The sequence below is a fragment of the Hyalella azteca genome, unplaced genomic scaffold (genome assembly GCF_000764305.2).
Source record: "Hyalella azteca isolate HAZT.00-mixed unplaced genomic scaffold, Hazt_2.0.2 contig10909, whole genome shotgun sequence".
NCBI lineage: Eukaryota > Metazoa > Arthropoda > Malacostraca > Amphipoda > Hyalellidae > Hyalella > Hyalella azteca.
Genome location: NW_025940928.1, coordinates 184860 through 209385, shown reverse-complemented (window position 1 = coordinate 209385; position 24526 = coordinate 184860). Strand labels below are relative to the sequence as shown.

The 24526-nt window shown below is 39.9% G+C and overlaps 1 protein-coding gene across 1 annotated transcript in view; it reads left to right on the top strand.

The window, feature by feature from the left end:
- LOC108674334 (protein O-mannosyl-transferase Tmtc3) overlaps positions 1–24526 on the top strand; it is a 146601-nt gene that overhangs the window by 77547 nt on the left and 44528 nt on the right. The window contains exons 4-12 of the mRNA XM_018162273.2: positions 1634–1715; positions 9316–9867; positions 13229–13401; positions 18932–19090; positions 19408–19504; positions 20293–20441; positions 21255–21375; positions 21676–21870; positions 22487–22704. Of these exons, the coding sequence (XP_018017762.1) occupies positions 1634–1715; positions 9316–9867; positions 13229–13401; positions 18932–19090; positions 19408–19504; positions 20293–20441; positions 21255–21375; positions 21676–21870; positions 22487–22704 (1746 nt within the window). The remainder of the gene's footprint in view (positions 1–1633; positions 1716–9315; positions 9868–13228; positions 13402–18931; positions 19091–19407; positions 19505–20292; positions 20442–21254; positions 21376–21675; positions 21871–22486; positions 22705–24526) is intronic.

Below are 24526 nucleotides of genomic sequence, written 5' to 3'. Positions count from 1 at the left end.
GAGGCATATCATTCGATTAGTCAAGCAAATATCTATCATCTCTTCAATTTCGTTAACATTTTTGTCCTTTTTTTAAGTTTATTGTAAGAATTAAATACGTTTGGGGGAAAGAGAGTGGGAAGAACTAGAAAAAAAGGCTCTAGAGTCAATTGGCTTATGTTCTAATACTAATACTATTTTTTCAAATTTTGACTCTGTAATCGTACGAGATTTTTATCTCTGAAATTGTCCTTTTTTGAAGACTCCTTTATTCTGAAAATTCGTACGGATAAAGTTTGCTTTTATAGTGTTATATATGTGTGTCCAAAGTTTTAGAGAGATTGGTCCATTGATAAAGAAGTTCGTTTTTGCGTGAGACCCTCCCTTAATTTAAGTGCATTAATTGTTAGTTCAATTAAATCAAACGGTTTCCAATGCATCTTCTCTTTTGCTCTAACTGTTCTTTACGCTAGACAGTTTCACATTAGGCAATCCAATTTAATTGATAAACGCCCATGCGATCATTTCTCTTAAGACATTCACGTTCGTGGAGTAAAATTCTTGAAGCTTATCAATACATATCATCACCAGAATTGCGTCTACGTTATCACGCGTAATTTCTTCGAGATTACGTTTGTAAACTGATTGTGACGGGCTGGGCTGGCAAGGTTGAGATATCGTAACTGTAAGGATTTAGTCATTTATACTACAAAATAGCGGTTATCCCGACATTACGGATGTAAGTTTATTGCGGACCGGAACTTACTAGCTAGGACGAGTTATTTTAGATATTAAGAGTTGACTTTACGATCTCATCCTCGTCGGAAGTCTCCTTCTGATCCATGTTTCATTTGTACAAACTGATTGCTGCCATAATAAAGATAATGTGGGAACTCGTAATCTATCTCCTGTGATGTGTCAAAGCTGATGTAGAGAACCCAAGAGAATTACTACAGTAACTCTTTTGTCAAGTTTAGCGCTTGTCTTGTTTGGTGCGACTAGTGCAGCGCAGCGGAGAGTGCTCTTTAATTAATGTATTGTTGCGCCTCCACCCTGAAGCGAACCTAACTATATCAGAAGTTTAGGTTTCTTCCTGAAATGGACGAAAATTTTGCCCTTTATTTTTCTAATTTTTTTATCCAGCACATCCCCTAGAGAAGAAATTTTCCCTAGCTCGATTCGTGCAAAATCTAATACTACTTTCGAATCTTGTCTAAATTCTAAGAAGGCACTTAAAGTCTATTTGATGATAGTTAAGAGGCGGATCATTGTTATTTTAGTGCACTGACGTACAAAATATGTAGGTTAATATCATCCCATAATTGTCATCGTAGCTGAAACATCAGTTTATTCATAATCAATTTGTCGTCTTCTCACCGTCGTCCATGTTCTGATCATAATCCCCTTGCGTGCAAATGGAAAGTTATGAAAAATCTTCGCTACGCTTTAACGATGTTGTGCATACAGCGTGGCTTTCGCAATAAGGAAAACAATTAATTTCAAGAACACTGTTAGTGTGCGACCAGATGTGAAAAACAGGCGGACTATAAAACATGTTTTGTTTATTATTGAAGTGGTCGTTGCAATTGTTTAAGCGTAAATTGAGAAATGAATTTATTGACGCATGTAAATATGTTCTGTATTTTATTTGCAGGATGTGCAGCCTGTTCCTGCCAGAACTGTCGAGCTTCATCGCTGCACTGCTGTTCGCCGTGCATCCTGTGCACACTGAAGCCGTGAGTCTCTTCGCTAACATTCGCGTTGTGTAAAATATATCGATTGCACTATATTTATTTTTTGATCTTGATATCAGTAATATTGTACCTGTTACTTTGCTGTAGCTAAGACAACTTATAATGATAAGTATTACCTTACATTTGTAAACAATCCTTTCGGAGTGGTATATATGATGAATGCAAGTGTAGTGTAGAGGCGAACATTGCGCGCGTCTGTAAGAGACGGTCGAGTGGTTGGCTGTGAATGAGGGCGGCAGTTTCAGAGATGACAGCGCTTTTAATTTGGACTGAACGCGCTGCGGAAATGAGCCTTCGCTTCTCAGACCGACTCGTGCGCGAACCATTTTCTCCTTGCGCTCACTTATTTTCTCTTATATATTAATTCGTGCCTTCGTACCTTCATTGCAACCTCAGTTCAAGTTCACAGCATTATTTTGTTTTACTGACTTATTTTTAGCTCAAAATTTTGTTTGAGGTTTAAATTTAATCTTTTATTTTTATTTTCCTTCCACGGTTTTCGTCTGCTTTCTTATTATTTTCTTCGGTTCATATCTGGTGGTCACCCAAGGTTGTTATTTTTAATCTTTTAGTTTTGCAAAATTTTTTTGCTTAATTTTATTATCATATTGTCCTTTGTTTAGGAATGTTACTTTTGCTATGGCGTTTTTGTTGCAATTTTTCGTGCACTTTCAACTATTTTTCCAAGTTTTAATTCGCGCGCCACTGAAAGACCAAACTAAACTTGGGAAATACCAACGTTGGAATCTAAGTATTGAGTAGCTCACATTAGCTGATATGCGCTCCTATATCTCCTTGCACGTCGCCAAACACGGCGTCTTTTACATGCTGCACTGAACGCAAACAATTCTGATTGAAAAAGTTGGTTCTGTGAATGATGGCACCGCCAGGACACCAAGGATCCCTGGCTTATTCTTCAAGTTTGGTCATAAAGTGATTCCTTGCCGCACAGGATGTCTTGTTTGCCCTTTGCGAGGGGAATCTTAATGTAGTCGCGATACCTGGCTTGTGTGTTGCTGCTTGCGCTATTCCTTTCTGCCAGCGATGTTTATGATGTCAAAGCTGAGGCTGGAATATTTGTGATGAAACTACCCCGAAGTTATTGGTGTTGTTGCGATTGATGTTTACGCTGAAGTTGGCGTTTTTCAGCTTCTGGTTTGCTGTCGGTGCTGCTGTAATGATATCGCTTGTTGGTAATAAGTTATAATTTTAGGCGTTATTGCTGTCAAAGGATGTTGTTGCCCCGTGCAAAATCAGTGACTTTAATTATTTCTAAATATTTTTTGCTGCCCACAGGAATGGGTGTATTTTAGATGATTAATAAAACGTTGAATTTCGAAGCCAATTGTTGGTTTTAAATTTATCTAAATATCGCACCTTTTCTATGATCATATCTTAGATAACTATTCCGTGTTACGCTTTCCCTGTAATTTATTCAAACTAAAATGGACTGAATCATACATATGTCGGTCATCACCGAAAAAATGAATAATTAGTCCCCTCAAAAATTGCGATGAAACGTGTTGCATTTTTTCTTGGCTCTTGGACGGATGTGAAAAGATCTTCATGAAATTTCATGTTCTTAGAATGTTCCTAAAAATTAACTGCTGCAATCTTATTATTCAAAATAAACCTCGCGTTACTAGTAGTCTCTAATCCTGAATAAAAGATTTTGCTGGTAATGAACGTTCTAAAGTCTAATGGACTAGCAATTACAATGATGATCTGTATTAAACTTTTAATTTAGTCTCGTATGTATCACAACAAATGGTTAGTGATATTGTGTGATATGTATTGGCGCACGTCATACGTACGTAAGACAGGTAGGCAAGTATCTCCGTGTTCCGCATCACTAATTACTCGCACGAACATCGTTCAGTTGTCTTCACAAAGACCGAGACCCTTTGCCTCCGTCGACGATCCACATGCCGTCTTATGAGCGTTCATAATTTGATCTTGGTTCATAATTTTGATCTTGGTGGCTCCTTTAAATTCACCGTTTGTTCTCAACGCACCAGCAAACCTGATGGCCGTTCTCGGTTAGCAGGGATTTATTCTCCTCAGATGATGAAGAACTCGCTTAATTTGAACTTGTTTTATTGACTTTCTGGTTGCCACTCAGACTCACAACTTCCGTTATTAAGATTTATTTTTTACTGTCGTCCACACAGCTTCTCGTGTGTATTTTTCTCGTTGCTTTAAATGTATTCAGTAATAGGAACCAGTGAAACAAAGCACACGGTCTTCTTTTTGTAAATATTGGCCACTTATTTTTTCAACATAAGGCAATCATTCTAAATGAGATGAAAAATGACAAAATCTCCCATGGTGATAAGCGCCGGTAGTAACCTAAATCGCAGCAAACGTATGTACAAAAAATGACTTGAAAATTTTATTGAGAGTGGAGATTCCCTAATATTTTGATTCAATGTTACTCTGAGTAATGCATAATAATTATCATTGCAAAATGTCGGGGAAGATGAAATTGGAGGCATTGTGGATGGCTGCTGAGAAAATTGTTCAGAATGAGCCGCAATAGCGGCAGGAATTTTTCATAGTCTGCTCATGCTAGCAATTGGCAGCAATTACAGGCTATCGATGACCGTGATTCAACTCCTGATGAAGCGACCACTCGGGCAGCCCTTCGCACTGCAGAGTTCTCTTCTTGGCAAACTCTGTCACCTGTTGCCTGAGCTCAGTCTTGCCGCATACAAAACTTACATAAATTGCCTAGAAATTTATTTGGCTTATTTTTTTGTCTTCATAATGTAAGTAATGCGCCACTGTTATGTTATTTTACGGCAATATCTGTCCTCGTAAAACCTCAAACCACGGAGGTTTCATACTACCATCGAGCACAACAACTCATACACACAAGAAATATCGAACAAAAGTAGCGTAAGCTAACAATTGCAATTTCGTTGTTTTCAATTTGCACGAATATTAATAAAATTTGGATGTGATTGAACCATTGTAAGATGGATTTGACATTTTAAACTTGTTATTCAATGCTCTGGCTTTACTAAACGGTCACAGTTATCTTTCATCTATCAATTCTAAGAAATTCGATCAACGTTTTTATCTATTCGATACGACAATTACAGTTGAAAATATTACAGTTTGATCACACTGCTCGAGAAAGATATTTTTTTTAGTCTGAATCACATCCTTTATACTTCTATCCGCAACTTGGAATCTCAACCGGAGCCCACGACACACTTGAACCACTAGCCAAAAACACGTGTCATGGGGGAACTACTGTATAAATTCCAGATTATTTTTTTTATGAAATTAGCTTCTTCGACAAAGTTATTTAGTTTGTGAATGCAGAATCACCAATGCCTTATTGCCAATATTGTGGGGAAAATTATAAATATTTTGTCCCAGATATTTTTTCTTAAAGATAACCCACAGTTGAGATTCTCACCTCACCGACTTTTAGGAATGTACTCATCATTGCTGGATGAACTCGTTTTTTTTATCATGCAAATCATGCGCGGAGATTTATCGTGTATTTTATACGAGAATTGTGTGTTTGAATTGTTTTTTGCTTCCAGTTACATCCGTTTTGTTTGTTACATCGAGTTGCACCCGATTTGTTTGTTACATCCAGTTGCACCCGATTTGTTTCTTACATCCAGTTGCTCCCGTTTGTTTGTTGCATCCAGTTGCACCCGATTTGTTTGGACCGGAACGGAGTATAGAAAAACATAGGGAATATAACCAAACTTGCTCCTTTAACTGCTTAGCTGGTAATTACAAAACAACGACAGTACTAGCACATTTCATACTGTACCTAGTGTTCAATTAATGTACGAGACTTATCCGCCTTGAAGTAATTACCTACTCGAGAAATCAAAAATATGTATCAATTCTTTGCGTTCTTTGACAATTTTTTTCCCCCGCTATTGTCTCTATGAAATTGTTTAGTTCTGATTACAGACCAGTGCAAATTATGGTATTAGCTGCGAGAAGGCCAAATTTCTACGTGAAGATTCAATTCAGTCTTTTCACTGAGACATTCAAAATGGTTAAACATCTTACTCCAGAGCAACAACGTATTTTTTAGATTTTAGTCTGGGACGCAACTTTTTGCCGTGGTAGCAAATCAGCATGCAAGTTATTTATTAAAAAACTGTCGTAATAGAGCATAGCGTTTGGAGTCGCCAAATAACACAGGAACAGGAAAGGTCAGGTTCCAGGAGAGCTAAAAAATTTCTGCAAGCACATCAGGAATGTGTTTCCATTTAGCTTGAAACAACGCACTTGAATATAGGATAGTTGTGCGAGTATTTCCAGGAAGCGATTTGTTGAGCGAATAATAATTATTACTTTGGCATTTCACAAGAGAAAGTATGACTGGAATGACATGTTAAATAGCTTTAGGATATCATATCATCTCAAATTGAATATTTTATGAAAGTTAAAGAGCCCCATAAACTGTCATCGAATTGAATTTTGCCTCTTGATTGGGTTGTTTTATGGAAGTAAATTAGTTATTCAATACTAAGTAGTTCTCGCGAGTTATTCAGTTCATTAATTTATTTTTTCTACTATATTCTACTCGATCTACTCCCATCCGCATAATGGCATCACTGCGCTTCTGGCTTTTTTCGAGTAATTGTGCAAAAACTTTGAGCACACGAAATCATGAAATATTTTCCCAAATTTCCTTGAAAATATTTGCTCAGAAGCGCGTACTTGTACGTTGTCTAGTTGTTGTTAAAACTAATATACTGAACCATCAAATGGAGATCGGACATAGAAAACAATTTCTTTCTGACAATTAACAATCTATAGCATAGCATCCGCTGCTTATGCATCTTGATGCAGAGGCTACATCTGTGGCGTCCGAGATTATAATTTTATCTAATTCACATTGCACGCATATATGATATTAAATGTCCTTGGAACAGTAGGTGCTAATGATAAACTCCCTATATTTATTTATATCTAATCACGCGTTGATAGTGCACGCTTTTCTTTTATAAAGGGATTGTATGCATTTGATGTGCATTCATTGTCAGTCGTCATGTGAGTGTTACGAATTAGGCTGATTTGTTATGAAAAGGTTCCAGAAAGGAGGGTTTGTCAGAGCTGCAAACTAACAAAGAATTAAAATATTCTGATAAAGCTGTCCTGAGAGACGACTCTAGAAAGCTATGCTAAGCCGATTTACCGTAATTTCGACAATGGCCAAATCTTTCAACCGCAGTAAGAATCTACGTCTTCAAATTTTATTTGTTGCATAATTTTCATGCTGAGTATCGTTGAAAAGTATAATTGTACGAGTAGTTGGAAGTTACTTCAAGTCAGCGAAGACGATTATCTCTGAATTTTAATGTTTTATTGCTCTCCAGCTTACAAGGAAGGAAACGTAGAAACAAGCTATGTATCAACTTTACTTTGGACCGACACCTTCGAAGTATTACTTACAGTTATTTATTGTCTGTAAGAATCGAGATCTTTGTGCAAAGCACATTCGAGCGACGTTGTGGTGATTGATGACTATCCCATTGCCTAGGAGTTGCACGTACCGTGTCCAAACAATTAATTCTTCTCGCTGTGCTACAGAGCCGACATCTTCTAGCAAATGAAATGTTCAGAGAATTACTGCACTCGTGAAATGATGCTTCTTACGAACTGTGACGAAAACTGCTTTTTCTTCAGTCGTTCTTCGCCAGAACAATTGTCGATAAAAATTCGTCATGTGTTATTGTAGTCGTAAATCTGGGCTCTGGAAGCGATGTTATAATTGCCGTATCTTAACCTATAACGAATTGGATGGCTTCCTTGACAGCGCTTGTTTGTCGCGCGCTTATATCCATGCAGCCGGTAATGTCGCTCTCGCTTTGTGCTGCTGCGGGTGTTGTTTCTCGTCCTGCTTTTTCGGCTTATGATTGTACGCCTCATATCCATATTTAGTTTCACATCTTTTATTTCTTTTTCTTTAATCCTAATTTATTCCCTGCGTGGGTTGTTCATTATTATCCTCCATTCCTCTGTTGCAATCCAGTTCTCAAATTTGTTGTTCGCCCCCACATTGCTTTCAAGCACTAAAATGTCCTCTAATGCTACCACGAATACCGCTCAAAACAATTATTCATACCGAGTATTTATATATTTATTTCAATGTATGATTATTATGTTGCGCCTGCATTCGCTTGTTTTTGCGGTTCAGCATCTTTAAGAAAAAAATAAACATTTCCAACGGCAAATTATGAATTACCTCTTGCATGGTGTGCGTTGAATAGTTTCCTTGATTGTTTTAAGATCAAACACTTAACGGCCGTTGTCAAAAAGTGGGAAACCCCAGCATGGCTTGTAGGCTACGTTGCGAAGAGTGTTGGGGGTCAGTTCTCGCTTGTAGCTGTGATATGATTGTGCAAATATCGGTGTGATGTCGAGAGCACCTGCTATGTTTATCTCTCCAACATCCGCCAGGTAGGTTTATCCACGCTACAACTTTGTCTTCAGCTCAAACCTGCTTCACTTTTATACTTTCATGAACGCCTGGCATCTCTGATCAGTAAGCTTGTCTTATCGACAAGCAAGAAATTAATTTTGAAGTTGAACCTAAAACATTGTAATATTTATTTCATTTCTTCTTCGATATATATTCCGTCGAAAACGTTACTCGTGTAACTATCTATACCTGCTTAACCAGTAAAGGTGACACTACCAATTAGCCTATTGCCACTTGTATAATCTGTTACTCCCTGCTGCATGTATATCTGTTCATTTTATAACAAGTTTTCAACACGCCGTTTAAGTAACCGAAGAAATGTTTGCTCACCAGCAAGGACTACTTTAAACCCAAGTCCCATTACTAATCTTGAAGACATTGAAGAGTTGAGTTAAAGAATATGCAGCATTAAACATTAATAATGCTTGGCGTGGGATGATTTAAATTTGATTAGCACCTGGCTGTATTCGATGCCGGTGCTCGTAATGCATTTTCCATTCAGTGTCTGTGTCCGGCAGCAGGTAATTCATACGGGTCGTTTTCTTGAATCTCAACGTTCACTTTTTAGAGCTAGGCTAGTAGTTTTAACCGTTGTTAACATGGTCCATCAAAGCTTTTCGTAGTAAACGCCCTGCGTCTTCCAGAAGATAAACAGCGTCCTACAGATTAAGCTACACAGTCACAAGTACCTAATAATTCAACTGAGGAAAGGAATGACGACCAACGGAAACGTTGCAAATTTTACTCGCGATGTGACGAAGTCGTGTTTGCCTGCCGTGGCTGGCTCTTCGTACCTACTCGGTCTTAGGCTTGCCGCTCTGCCTTGTCTGGTGTTGACAGCGCAAACTTCACTGGTGGTCGCTAATTATTACAGTCGCCTCGGCGAACACACTCATTTTCCTCCACATCGTGTTTCCAGAGGGTGGACGACATCCTCATTAACACTCGACGCAATCTAGTTTTGTGGACTTTGCTGCCCGTGTAATAACATAATTATGACTCGGCATTTTGACCTCCTTCGACTACATAGTGAACCAATGACTCGTTATATTTTCAAGTATATTTTAACGATATTTGATGTTATGTCTAACTTTTGTCTATTTAATTTCACCTCAGGTGACGGGCGTGGTTGGTCGAGCAGAGACTCTGTCCTCAATATTCTTCATCGGCTCGCTGCTCGCGTACTCAGCGGCGACGAGGAAGCTTCTGACGCGTCCGCACGGCGGCTCCCTGCACTCCGGCTCTTCTTCCTGCGCCTCGTGTGCTGGCGGAGGCGGCTCATGCTCAGCGTCTTCCTCCAACGGCTCGTCACCCCAACAAGGGATGAACGTCTACATGGGGAATAACTCCTCTAGTTACGTCACGTCCAGCGTACCCTCGAGCAACTCAGTGCGTCAGTACAATCACCGTAACGGGGTTACCAGCTACAACGTGTTGAGCAGCAGCGGCCTGGGTAGCTGCTTGAACTCGTACGTGCAGCACTCGGGTGGCCCCCGCGCGCGCTACGGCGTCGCTCGCAGCCCCAGTGGCAGTCGCAGCGGTGGGCGCACTCGCTGGCGCTGGCTGGGACTCAGCGTGGTGCTCGCGAGCTGCGCGATGCTCTGCAAGGAGCAGGGTATCACCGTCATGGCCGTGTGTGCGCTCTACGAACTTGTCATCGTGCAAAAGGTAAGCGTTTCAAGTTTTCGTGCTATATTTTTCGAATTATTTACATTGACAACAAAAGTTTAGAGGTGTTAGTCAGCTGTAGAAGGCGTCTTTTTCCTAGATAAGCACAGTGCTTTAGTTTCAAGTCTTACCTAAATTCATGTAATATTATACATAGTAATAATTTTGTTTCTTCATACATTTTGTCTAATGTTTACTTTGAACTAATTGTAAAAAAAAAACATATTAACAAAGGTCTTTAATTATATAGTAATACGACGAACCTAAGGCACTACCACTGGCAGTTGATTGCCAGTATTACAAACTTCATTGAAAATTATGATCATTCTTTTGGGGGTAATTCGGCCGTTGGTCGGCCGTCCTCGTTTCCCCGATGATTATTGTAATACTAGTGAATTCTTGCCGGCGCCATGACTAGCGGTCACGTTCACTGGGCCCCTATAACCGTTAATGGAACTCGCGCTGTACACTGCACTCCGTGCGAGCTGCTTTACCTTTTGTGTGCCAATTATTCCCTTATATTTTCTGGTACCAATTTTATCTGTTTCAATCAGCTTGAACCAGTGTTTCTCGGGACGGATAATTTCTGAGATTCTAAAATCATTTCTCCAAATCCCCATTGTTCTAATTCTGTTCATAATTCTCCAACTAAGTCTTAAGTTTAATTCAAGAAGTCCAGTTTGACCTCCTATTTAGCACGCAACTCTTATTTGACAGCCGTTTGTAAATTGTAACACAAAGACTCACTTCCACAAATGTGAAAATATATTGTTTACTACCTGATGGTCTGCTGCAAATTATTATTTCATATGCCATAAATATATATTTTACAGCCTTTAATCTCATTAAGATTAGGTTTGCTGATGTAAATTATTTCTCACCCATTTTCTCTGAGGGGAAGCTGGGTTTCACTTTTCCCCTCTCACAGAGCAGCACCCACGTTAAGCCCACTTCCTCATTCATTCATCATTCCCTCCTGTTCTCTGTTCTCCATCCTTACAGTAATTGTCACTTTTTCCCGACGTTCGCTTTTGTCTTTCATTCGTACTCAAAACTTTATACAACGTACTCCCATATACATCCCTTCCCGGCCCGCTTGTTACCAGACAACAAAGATCAGAAGTAGTACGCGTTCTTTGTGCGCCGAGCATTCGGCTTTAACTTCGTTAGGTTTTTAGGCAGAGCTTTTAAAGGCGCTCATGTAATGAGATTGAGGAACCACGTAGTGCAGTTTGTTTGATGTAATTCTTTAGAGATGCCAGTGAGACGACGGGCTGGCGCTCTGGTGCTCAGCTGCTCCTGCACTCGCGTATTAAATATTTTTGTAGAATTGTGGATGGTCGATCATCGGTCGACCTTGTTCTACTATACGGAAAATGCCGACTCATTTACGTATAGTCCCATATTCTTGCTTGTCGAACACTACATGACCACTGATAGTCACACCCAACTGTGGTTCTTTACTCATCTTTGGTTTGTCATCATGCTCATTAGTACTATGTTACTGATAGGCATTTCAACGCGATTCTTACACCTGGTTATGCTATAGCTTTCTATTGTTGATTGTTCTATGAACAAAGGTGCATGTGCCAGCAGTTTTAATTGGCATTTTCATGCGGAACTTCACCATATCGCTCTGCTGCATTGCATCATTTTTCGCCACAATAGTATCTTCGCTCGTTATAGCATTGATGAATTGATAGAGCATATCTATCAATTAAAAATACTTGCTTTAATTTTCATCATCCTGTCCCTCTAACCTGGATTTTTCAAAACGTTTAAAGAGATGTCTCGCAGCCGTAATAAATTTCGCTTGCGCATGTTTGTAACGAGAGTTCGAATGATTTTTTTTATCCCAGTACATTATTCTCCTGTCAGTTATGTGATTAAATAGGAAAAAAATAAAAGAGATTATTATTTTCTTATCGTCTCATATATTTTAAAGTTAATAAAAGAGATTATTATTTTCTTATCGTCTCACATATTTTAAAGTTGGACACTCGGAGTGATTACTCCACCAATTTTTCGTTACGATCAGGTTCAGGTTCAAGATACCGGTATTCGTTACTTATCGTTTTGTCATGTCGTCGCCGAGTGGCGCTTGATTGGCACGTATGAAAAGGTTCTCTTTTTGGAAAGGTTACGGCAAAAAAATAGTACAAAGAGAGGGTTGTAATGAAACACTGGTACATTTCATATTAAATTAGAAATTCAAGTTCACATCCTACATTAACAAAAATGTCTAGGACATGAAAAATGTAATCCGACACAATCAAAATTGAGAACCTATCAGTTTACATACGTTGATAAATTGCAGTTCCGTTGAGCCGTACGACCGTTGCAAACGACCGTATTGTACACGCACACTTAGCAGCCGTAAGTTGAGCGGCCGTACCGCTGCTGTATTCTCGCGTCCGCTTTCACAGTTGCTCTTTCTTCATGGCCGTATTTCTCGCGCTCTAGTGATGTCTCGCGGCCGGTCTAACCGTTGAGTTTATGGTGACCGTACTTCGGAATAGTGGTGCCCGTCTTCATAGTCGATGAAAATACTCCAACTCCGTTGTCGTACTGCGGTTGAGATGACTGTGACCGTGCCGCTTCTTCTGATGAAAATAGTGACCGTACTATTGATGACCGTACCGATGATAATTCTTGGTGTAGAGCTCGAAACTTAGATCTTCTGATGACGTGCGTTATAATCGTTGTACAACTCGTGGCTCTCTCGCATTGTCTCACGGCTGAGTCGCAGCCGTAGTGTTGATGTTGATTTTCTTGACGTGCATGCTCACCGGACTCGTAGCTGCCTCGATAGTCTAGGTTTCTCGCGAGTCGCGATTGTCAATGTTCGAAAACGACAAACCGCCGGCCTCACGGCCGCGGCCGTTGCAAAGTCCGCTGCAGACTGTGCTCGTGACCGTGACTTTCGTAGAACCAACTCTTGGCGCGAATTTTAAGGTCCTTATATACGCTAGTGTCTCGCACAATTAAGCCTATACCCTCGAAGTGACGCCGCGACGGTTGTGAGTTCCACAAGGTCAGCACCTATGATACCCTCGCCGTTTCAAACTATAAACAACCCTCGCTCTCCCGGTCTCGGGAACAACAGCACCCTATACAAGCTTTACACAGTTCCACCCCAAATTCCTGTAGCCTTCTCAACACTTTACTCTAAGTCTCTAACTTTAATAATTTTCATAACTCAATGTACGAATTAATTCACCCACAGACTGCGTTCTATAAAATATATAATTTTAAGTCAGAATTACCGACGCTCTAATCATATGGACAAAGATTTTCCTATTTGCGCATCGATTTATCTTCTGTTTTCTACATTGAAGTTTGTTTTGGTTTCTTGGTGCAGGTCCGGGGTTGGGATCTCATCCAGTTCGGGGAGGGGCTACTGTCAGGCAAGGGCTCCGTGCCCCCCTGGCTGGCAGACTGCGCCCCTCGTATGTTCGCCCTCGTCGCCACCACCCTGGGCCTCATGCTGGCCAGGGTCCATATCATGGGGGCACAGCTTCCCGTCTTCACCAGGTGCGTTAAACTTACCGGGGAATTTCACCTGCAATTGTTGCTTCAGTGAGACTAGCTTCAGTGAGCCTGCCGCAGCGTAAAGACGGCAGTGTTCACACTCCAGGCGGTGAACTTGATTTCGAGACTTTTTGTAACCAGGACAAAATTTGTGTTGGTCTTTCTTTACTTGAACTGAATATTGAATATTACTTAGAAAATTATTTTGTATCCTTGCCCTTACGATATTTTTTGGCGTTGTCGCACTTGAATCATTTGCTGCTCATGCCATCTTCTTTGCTGCTGATGTTTTTGTATTTTCGTCTCATGTTTTGACCAAATGCTGGCACGGCGAAACAAATATGGTCTCGTCTGAAAATATTCCGTGGAATATGGTCTTGTCGTAGTCTAACCTTCCCACGCCACGTTCCCTGGCTTCTATTCAAGTTCAAAATCCCCTCAATTTTTATAAATCGAACTTGAAAGGGACCGATATCCTATATTTTTGCAACACTTCATCTGGCGGTTTCTTTGAGTGAAATAATCCAAATTACTTAAAACCAACTGATGCTATGAGCGCCGATGTAATAAATGATGAGGTAAAAAAACTCAAATATACTCTATCGAGCCAGTTGTTGACGCGAATCCAGCTGATTATTCGAGTTTAATGTTTGCGCCATTAACAACTGATATTATTACAAAGAAGATTTTGCGCGTGTTGTGGGACTGGAGCTGGGCATCATTGCTAAGCAGCCAGCCGTATCTCGGGCGTCTCTCATTTGCATCCCCTTATTATTGAGACAGGTGCGGCGGCTCTCTCTCCCTCTCTCTCTCTCACACGCACACACACACAAACACACTCACATCGGCGCTGTCTCTTGCGAACAGGTTCTTTCTAATCGCTTCTATTCAAATGAGTTGCAATTACAGAAAGATAATTGCTTTACCTGGACCCGAGATTCAGGACATAATTGAGGCTGCTCTCATACAGGCTTCATGAGACTGTTTTGACCCCCTCACAAAACCTCTCATCTCGAGTTTCATGAACCAAACTGCGCGCTTTGCCATGCCACGTGCTCACGCAAAACGCGTTTTGAGTAATATTCTATCGTAGGTCCACGGGCCGGTCGGGGCCTAATCATAAAATTTTTGGACCGTATAGATCACAGGCGAAGTTCAGATTTTTTTCTGCAGCTTAGAGCTTAGTTAGAAGTTCAGGTTTGTTTGTAAAGTACTGTTGTTTAAATCCGACGACTAAAGTGCAGCATTGAATTTTTTGATAGATTTATCAGTTACGAACGTGAAGCAAAAACTTAATATTATCTTGATTAGAACACGCTTATTGTTACGAATGATATTATTCTCTCATTTAGTTTGCAAATGTTCGTTCAATGTTGATCGCAATTTTGTCGTTGAGTTTTTATAACCGAAAGTTGAGCCCGATTAACGATCGAATTCTAGCGAAAAAGCCTGTTATCGGTCAGAAATCCTAAAAATCTACGATCGCGATCGTTGCTAACTGATGAAGGCTCACCAATGACGTTACTGGAACTCTAACGAGCCATAAAAGCTCTGTTTGCGTCGACATGGTTGCCATGGCGACTCTCGACTGCTCTTGCGCCCTGTAATTGCATCAAAAGAAGCTTTTACGTGGGCTGCCATAACACGTGTTCCTTGATTGGTGGCGGCTTCATCCGCTGTCGCTGCCGTGATCTTGCGATCGTAGTTTGTGGTGGCCTTTTATTTATTTCTTTTCTTTTTTAAATCGAGCCATGCAATCGAGCTGTGTTTGCGTATTCTGGACTCTGCAGTCTAGTATTAAAGCCGGCGTTTGCCTTGTTAATGTAACAAATGCTTTGCCAGCCGTCGAGGTTCTGATTTGCTGCTCGTCATCAATAAACCAAACCAAAATTCTGTGCGAACAATACGAAGCCAATGAGTACTAGTTTAAATCTTATTCTTCTTTGTAAAGATTCAAGAAGATTATTTAGTATTCGCCGATTTACAATAATGTATATTTTGAGTGTTTTTTCGTAAACCTTAACATTTTATGTCCGATCTAACTCCAGAATGGAGCTGCTGCATGAAGGCACACTATCCTTGCAAAGATGTACCGTGCCAGTAACATAATGGAAGCTTGGGCATCGTCTAGCTCTCGCTGCTGCTGCGGCTATCATATCATTGGCCTGAGACCGTGTTAATGGCAATTGGTTTTTGATGAAGCATTATTGAGCGCATACCACTGCGAGGGGGGCGAGCGACGAGCATGCAAGTCGACTGGCCGGCGGTTGGCTGCGAAGCTAGCAAGGAATAGAGAGAGTGGTGGATGGTGCAGAGGGTGCAGCATATATTACATTAATGTCGGCCATGTATCGCGCTATGGGTTCTCGCCGAGCAGTCGCAACAAAAACCAAGAGTGTTGTGCGTTGTGGTATTCGTGCGGCGCACAATGACTTCTTCTTGACTGCAACAAAGACAGGCTCCTTAATTAGTAGCGATGTCGCTAGCTCAACCGATGGTCGGCACTATAGTTGCTTTGATAATCTCCATGGAATTAGCTTCTTGCAAAATTTCCATACTTGTTTCATTATTTTGTTCTACATTCTTGCATTTGGTTAAGTTCAACATTAAATTCAACTTACTGCATTGAATTACCCTGATGATAGTTCATTTCATGAACAAGTAGTTTAAATAAAGTACACCAGTAAAATGCTTATTAGGGAACTATTACTTGAACGAAGAAAGTCGGTAGACCGCATCAAGAAATTTCTTGACGTGAATTATCTTGCACAACTTGAATACAATTTATACTGCCCGACATTCCAAGGATAAAAATTGCCGCCTTTCTCGGCTTTTTGAGCTGATTATAATGACTATGACTGCATATTTATTGAAACCCTCGGCATTCCTCTACTGCAAAAAGGTTTCCAGGTTTGACTGTGATTCTCAACTATTTAGTTGTTTGTGCGTTCTATATTGAAAATAAAACAAATAAAAAAAACTTTTGAAAACGACGTTTTCTTAACGGACAAAAAAGGAAAACATTTACTCTTATATAACATTTAAGTTATGTAAAATGTTATGTAATGTTATGTAAGAGTAAATGTTTTTTTACTCTTACTTAAACGTGTTTTTTAAAGTTTTTTTTATTTGTTTTATTTCACTATTTTTAGTTTTGTAAAAACCAGAAAAACTTGGTTTTTAAAAATATTTTTATATTTATTTATTTTCTACTTTTTAGTTAGCAGTTTTAGCCATTCAAATCAATTTCCAGGGTTGGCAAGTGTGGATGTTCAAGAAAAATAAACTTAATTACAAACCGTGAATTTTTAGTGTTTTTTTTTACTTTTTAATTTTTTTTATTTATTTAATTATTATTTCTGATGACCAAATCTTGAATTGTTAGGCAGCATAAACATGCATGCCAAATTTCAACTTACTAGGATGTTTAGAAGTGTTCTAAATTAAGGTTTGAATTTTTGATGACAGACACACACGAAACGAAGTCAAGAAAAACGTGGTAATAATATTGTGTAGTTTATTGAACAAAAAATTGCAACGAGTAACATATCAATTTAGTTTTAATAAGGAAAATTTGGAAAGAGCCATTGCAAAAGTTTGTAAAAGCATGCATTGGCGTGACACTGTAATATTACGAGCAGATCCCGTAGACTTGGGAGTAGCTAACATGAGTCCCAAGCTAGTAGATGCTGCATGCCGTGAAACTCTAGAGAGATTTTTCATGCTGCTTCATCAAGCTCTTTCAACATGAAGCTGCAACGAGTAACATATCAATTTAGTTTTAATAACTAATCCTACACCCAAATTTTGTTTAACAAGCAGCTTCTATACTAGGCTCTTACAGTTGTTCCTGAGTTACTTAATTCATAGAGCTGTTGCAACACTCTGTTGTAGCAAGCAGCACTTGACTGTAGCAGTTATTCGGTTGTTACTGCATGTATCTGCAGCACGCGATTGTACACATAGCTGTAGCCAACTGATGCAGCATCCTCCCTTTTGTTGTCACTCCCACAGTCCTGGGGATTTATCGCTCCCCTTTGCCACTTGAATTTATGACTCCAGCGTAATTGTCTTGTTGATTGCTTGGATTTTCAAAGGATGTCTTACACTTGCCTTTGCTCGCGCACTTGTCGCACACACATTTCTTGACTTGTTTATTTGGAACTTAGCTTCACTGTAACCTTTTTACTGTCCGAATAATTTGAAATTTAGAAAAGAATAACTTTCGGGTAAAGAAGCACCGAATTTTCAACACATGCAATAGAAATTTGCCCTTGACGAAGACAATTTTCATACAAATTTCTCCATTGAGTTTTGCTGGAAGTATTTTGGAAATAATATAAATTACCGCAAAAAACGCTAAAAGTGTAATATATGATATAAATTTGAACTAGATAACTGTAAGAATGACGAAAATATTTTTTAGTTGTTGGCAGTTACACGCGGCGTTTTGAATTTTTAAATTCTACATAAAAAAAATTAAACTTTTTTTTAAGTATCAAGAGTTTAGGCTAATGTAACGATCTATCAGCTGTTTCTGATGACTGATTTTAAGTTAAGTTATATGATAATTGATTAAAGTGATTTGTGCTGTTGAAAAATCCCATATTTCGATAAATGAGATGGTAATTAAGGTCTGAACTTTTTTCGTTGGTATAACTGAATTTGTAAAAGTATTCATAATGTTTCATAATTTTCAATGTTAATTTATTCCCTCCTGGTTCTGTTGTTCGCTTAACGTCAGCTGACGTAAAAGTGGTGAACTGCAGTTTAATATATTTCTGTGCTTTTCATTTCCTTTCGCTAACCTTGATTCGAAAAAATAGCATCAGACGAATCGTTCTCTCGCCTTCTGGTCGACCGATATTGTCTGGGACCATTTAGCTAGCGCTCCTTCACTGACATCTCCCAAACCACTTGGAGGGTTTAGTTCTTGAGTCATTCACCCTTAGGGATCACTTCGCTGCCGATGGTTCGCTGAACCCTCGGAAAAGCTTGTTCTCCTTTCTCTCGGTCGGTTCAACTGTCACTTTAGTTAGCCCTCGGTTGGTCGTCGTCCAGTGAGATTGAAGCTGTACGGGTTTACTTCCTTCGAATCCGATGCAATTTTTGAATGTCTTTCTAGAACGTAACGTTCTTGTCTTGTAACGATTAATCTATCGAGGGTTAAAGTGCATGTATTCCGTAACTAGTTTAATAGAGAGAAAACATTCGTATGTTAGTAACAGAATTCGTTTTAATCAAAGTAATTGAAAAATAATAAGCATAATTTAATCAATTATTGGAAACGCCCTTGCAGAAGTTTTGACAGTCAGACTTAAACGCCCAAACATATTTTTGTACGTGAAGCACTTATTGTTAAGTTTATTTTTACTACTTTTATTTTTCTTGAAATCGTTTGCACCGACTTCTTCAATTACCTGACCGCCTAGTTCACGTTACTAAGATTCGCTTGATGGAAACAAAGTTTTTGTGTTCATATTCAATACAATTGTTTATGCCGGCCTGGCAAGTGACACCTTCGATGACCCAGGTTCGACAACCCGGCCAGCGTTGCCGAGACGCCCATACGACAACTCACATACAACTACTTAGTCTCCGTGAACGCCTGGCTGCTGCTCATGCCTGCTACCCTCTGCTGTGACTGGACTATGGGCACCGTGCCTCTTGTCACGTCATTCCTCGATCCCAGGTAAGTACGATCACTGCGACCTTAAATACGTGGTCGCGGGTATGATTTCTTTTCGGTCAAACAGCTTAATAATCGACTCGGCTCTGTGGTGGAATATTAGGGGAAAATGTCAATACCACCTGGTCGAGTTGTGATTTAAGTATTGGCTTAGGTATCATACGTATAACATGGCACCGAATATGTTATTCGATCCATTCTGCGTTACGTCTAAAGATTAATTATTAACGTTTAACACCCTGAGCAGTCTAATGAATTCAGTTCAGGAATAATTTGAAAGGAAAAATATAAAATTAACAGAAATTCTATTTGCTCCTCAGGAACCTGGCCACCCTCGCAACATACGCTGTCCTAGCCAAGCTGGCGCACCACGCCCTGTTCTGCGCGCCGCGTCATCATGCACAGGCTCTTCTAATGGTATTCTTCTTGACTGACATTCATTGAAAATGTTTTGAAAACCGTGTGGTTTGTGGTGAGCTGTTGGAATCCTTGTATACCGTCGAAAAATTGAACATTTGCGACTTAGGGTGAGCTGTTGGAATTATACTTATTTTTGTTAACTTGGACGTACGAGACTTGAGATGAGCAGTTTGAATCCTACTTAATTTCGAAAAATTCGCCACGTGTAAATTGTGGTGAGCTGCTGGAATCATACTTACTAGAACTTTTACGTGCGAGACTTGTGGTGAGTTATTGGAATCGTACTGACTTTCTGTAAACTGGAATTGCGTAATTTGTGATAAACCGTTGGAAATTTGACGTCTGAGACTTATAGTGAGTGAGATGTTAGCATCCTACTTGATTTTTAAAAAATTTACATGTATGACTTTTGGGAACTGTGGAGGGTAAGGCCTTGCTCGTATGATTTCAAGAGTAAAGGAATGTTGTTGACTAATTATGGTTTCCTTTTAACTGTGTATGATATGATGATACTTTTAGTGCATTACAAGAAATTAGATCAAGAAAACGCCTAGTTTTCTATTTCAATAAGTATATGTGGTATAAATCGTGCTTTATCTAGCATTTGACTTGAAAAAATTATTTCACTCTCAAGTCAAGGCTATTTATGTAAAGAAATGTGATTGTACGATTCGCAGTAATGATGCAGATTAAATTGTCATTATTATTATTATTATTGTTAGATTAGTAATTGTTATTATTTTTATTATTGTAATTCAATAGACTGGTATTTGTCCAACTTTTAGGGCTTGGGTTTCCTGGTGCTGCCGTTCCTGCCGGCATCGAACCTCTTCTTCCCCGTGGGGTTCGTGGTGGCAGAGCGTGTGCTGTACATGCCATCCATGGGCTTCTGCCTCATCATCGCGCATGGCTTCAGCAACCTTCTGCACCGAGTGTATGTTGAATATGTGTCGTGTTTTGTATGTATTACGTTGAATATGCCTAGTTTTTCATATATTATAATGTTGAATATGCATAGTGTTTTATATGCATTACGTTGAATACCTTTAGTGTAGTGAATGTATTGAGAAACCTCCACTTCACTCATCTCAGCGCTTCATTGATTGAGTTTCAAATTTCAAACTAAGTTAGGTTCATCTGTTTACGTATATACAGCCAACTGGATATAATTTAGTGTTCAGTTAAAAAGTGCACTTCTTGAAGACATTATTTTTGCAGGCAAGCATTTGGTTTTTATTCGAGCCGGATGGTTTTTATCAGTATAATTTGAAGGGTAAGTTGTGATGAATGAAGACGCTCGATGCTAGGCTTATCTCTGCGAAGGCTGGTCGGCCACACCGCGAGAGCCGCGCGTCAAGCGCCGGTGATCTGTCATGTGCTTCCCGGCCCTACACGCCCGCGCCTTGCCTGATACACGCCCGCGCCTTGCCTGATACACGCCCGCGCCTTGCCTGATACACGCCCGCGTCTTGCCTGATACACGCCCGCGCCTTGCCTGATGCAACACAACGCAACTGACACGCAATACCTTGCAGCTTTTGGCTGTAAGGTATTGCCGTTCTTAAGTTTGATTACCGAACAGCAGTCATTCACACATCCTGACTGACATTCAATACCTTTCATCTTTTGGCTTTTCTTTGTATGATCCATGCTTTTTCTTGCGTATGATACACCAAATACTGTTCACTTGGCATCATTGTTATCAGTTGAATAAATGTGTGACGTGAGTTGTGTATGCGCATTGCAGGTCACACAAGCGCAGTGCGTGGCTGGGTCTGCTGTTCCTGTTGTCAGTGCACGCCGTGAAGACTCATCTTCGCAACGCTGACTGGAAAGACGAGTACACCGTCTTCACAGCTGGACTCAAGGTGATTTATCATCACTGTTTGTTTATGAAATTTATCAGTTTAGTTATTTACTTACTGGCTTCTAGCTTTTGTCTCTGAATCTCTAAATTTTAGTTGCCATGCATTTAATAATCGTCCTCTCGTTACTTTAGGAGTTGCTTGATTAATTTTTTTGTAATTATTCCAGTACTTAGAATCAATGAAACGTTTCTAGGTCGAAAATTTTGGGTAATATTACAACGTCTCAATCGTCCTAACTAAAGTAAATTGTCTTACCCCATGGACATCAAATAAAGTTTGAATCCATTTAATAACGACCAGGTGAACCAGCGCAATGCGAAGCTCTTCAACAACGTTGGTCACGCCCTTGAGTCCGAGGGGCGCTTTGGCGAGGCCCTTGCGTACTTTCAGGCTGCGGTGACGGTGCAAGAGGACGACATCGGCGCCCACATCAACGTCGGCCGAACATTCAACAACCTCAAGCGGTACATCGACGCTGAGGACGCCTATCTCAAGGTAAGCTAAGAGCCCTGTTGTTATTTCTTAACATATCAATAATTTTACGGCGTCATAAATTCATTGGCGCGGCGACAAAATTTTGATCGACGTTTCGCCCTCAGCATCCGCCGCGGCCAAGGTCAACTGCATTAAGCGGTACATTTAATATACTTCGAGGAATCCTATCTAAAGGTGTGCCCTGTTATCCGCTTGTGCCGTTGATCACGTTTCTATGATTCCGCTAAGTTATTAGCTATGCAAAATAAAATTAGATCGACATTACACCCGCATTATCTGCCGAGGACAACTGCTTGTATCGGTACGGCGACGTCAGAGACGCCTATCTCTAAGTATATTGCAAGGAACGCTTTTATCCTACTACAACGTAACGCATCGATAAGATATCGCTAGGTCCTATGCTGTACATATAAATTGTTGAGCCAAATTACATTCGTGCTACCACGTACCACAAGTGACGCTAATGAGGCAAGCTACGGAAAAGCATCATGTAACATTACTCGTATTTTTACTTTCATGCGAAAAATTAGTGCAAATAACGGCTCAACTGTACTTTGTTTTTATATTTTATGTATTTTTTTATATTTAATTAAAATATTAATACTCCCGGTCTCAGGCGAAATCACTGCTGCCTAAAGCGAAGCCTGGCGAGAGCTACCAGGCACGCATAGCCCCCAACCACCTGAACGTCTTTCTGAACCTCGCCAACCTCATCGCCCGCAACAGCACGAGGCTCGAGGAGGCCGACTCCCTCTACAGGCAGGCTATCAGCATGCGCGCCGACTACACCCAGGCCTACATCAATCGCGGCGACATACTCATCAAGATGAATAGGTGAGTACACATGCGGGAACTCATCAAGATGAATAGGTGAGTACACTGGCAGGAACTCATCAAGATGAATAGGTGATTACAGATGCGAGAACTCATCAAGATGAATAGGTGAGTACACATGCGGGAACTCATTAAGATGAATAGGTGAGTACAGATGCGAGAACTCAAAAAGATTAATAGGTGAGTACACAGCCATTAACTTAAGATGAATGGCTGAGTACCCAATAAGGACACATTTACCAAGATAAATAGGTGAATACCGGTACGTTGGTAGAAACTAAAAATGATCAAATGAGTGCACACTTCGGAATTCATCAAGATGGAACGGTCGGCACGTGACGTGGCGCATCTGTTTATTTATACGTGTGATCTACTCTTTATGATGATTTACTGAATAAATCGTCTGTCATACACCATGATGAACAGCGCTTTCCGCGTGTCTTCGGCGTGTCGACACACTGAAAGGTGAGGACTCGGTTAGCATAAATCGCTTAGGCAAGTTTGACTGCCATCGTTAAAATTTTAAAGCCATTTAATGCCTGTAGCTTAGCTTTTGGGAAAATGAGTGCTTCATATGTATACATTTTTGTATGACCATTACGTCGTTATGTTGTATGTGTATACACTTACGAATATAGTTGCGGTGCTCTTCTCGATTCCACAATATTTAAGCATCTCCTGGTTTCATTTTACCTTCGTCTCTTTCATTGCTAAGTAATTTAAATGACAGCTTTGTGGTTGCTTCATCCATGTGTAGCCTCAATTTTAGCTTTATTTCTTATAGTAAGTGTCCGGTTTACCCAAATTGTAGGTTATTATTAGCGTCTGTTTTAGCCCTATTGCAGCCTATTGTTAGTGTCGAGTTCAGCAATATTGTTGCTTATTGCTTCTGTCAGCGATATTGTAGTCTATGGTTGGTGTCGGTTATAGCCTTATTGTAGCCTATTTTTAGTGTGGTTTTAGCAATATTGTAGTCTAATCTTGGTGTCGGTTTTATTCATATCCTGTTGTAGCTTATTGTTAACGACGGGTTTGGGTATATTATAGCTTTATTATAAGTTTATTTTAGTTTTCGTGCGCGAGTTCTTGAAGGCCGTCCTGTCTGGCGCTCATCCCACGAGACGTAATGGGAGACTCCTCCTCCAGCTACAGCAGAAACCAAGATAACGACGCTTTGGTCCATTGGTTGCCCCGCAGATAAGGCTTCATTTACGAGTGATTTACTAATGGCTGTTATAGCATTATAACCCCTACGCCATTCAACACTGCCGCCATGACACTTCTAACTCATACGCTGGAGTAACGCGCTCGTGAAAAGCTATAAAAAATTGGTCTCGTTTATGAAAAATGAAATGATCAATCGTCCGCGATTTTTACACTACGCTTTTTCTTCAGAATGAATCGCGTACAAGGAACTGCCGGTGAGAGGCGACCTGCTTGCGATTTTCTTGAGCTATTTATGTCAAAAGAAGGCCTCGGTGAACTCTGCTCACTACTGCTTATTATCATCAAAATTCTTCAAAATTTCATAAAATCTAAAGATATTATGGCTCTTGTCGTCAAAACATTAGTTAATTTCCTAATTTTTCCTTGAAAAGCAAGCTAAGAGGCTTTCAAATATCGCAGTTTTCAAGTTTTAAATTTTCCGCCGTGAACGATGAAAAGTCTCAAACAAATAAGGCCTCGATTTTTGGTATTCTTACTCGTGCTTTCACTTATTTACATTATTTACGAAAACTTTAACGCGAATAACTTCTATAAGTTAGTTTGAATGGGAAACCATAATATATTTTCCTAGAAAACTTCACAAGGTAGAGGCTTT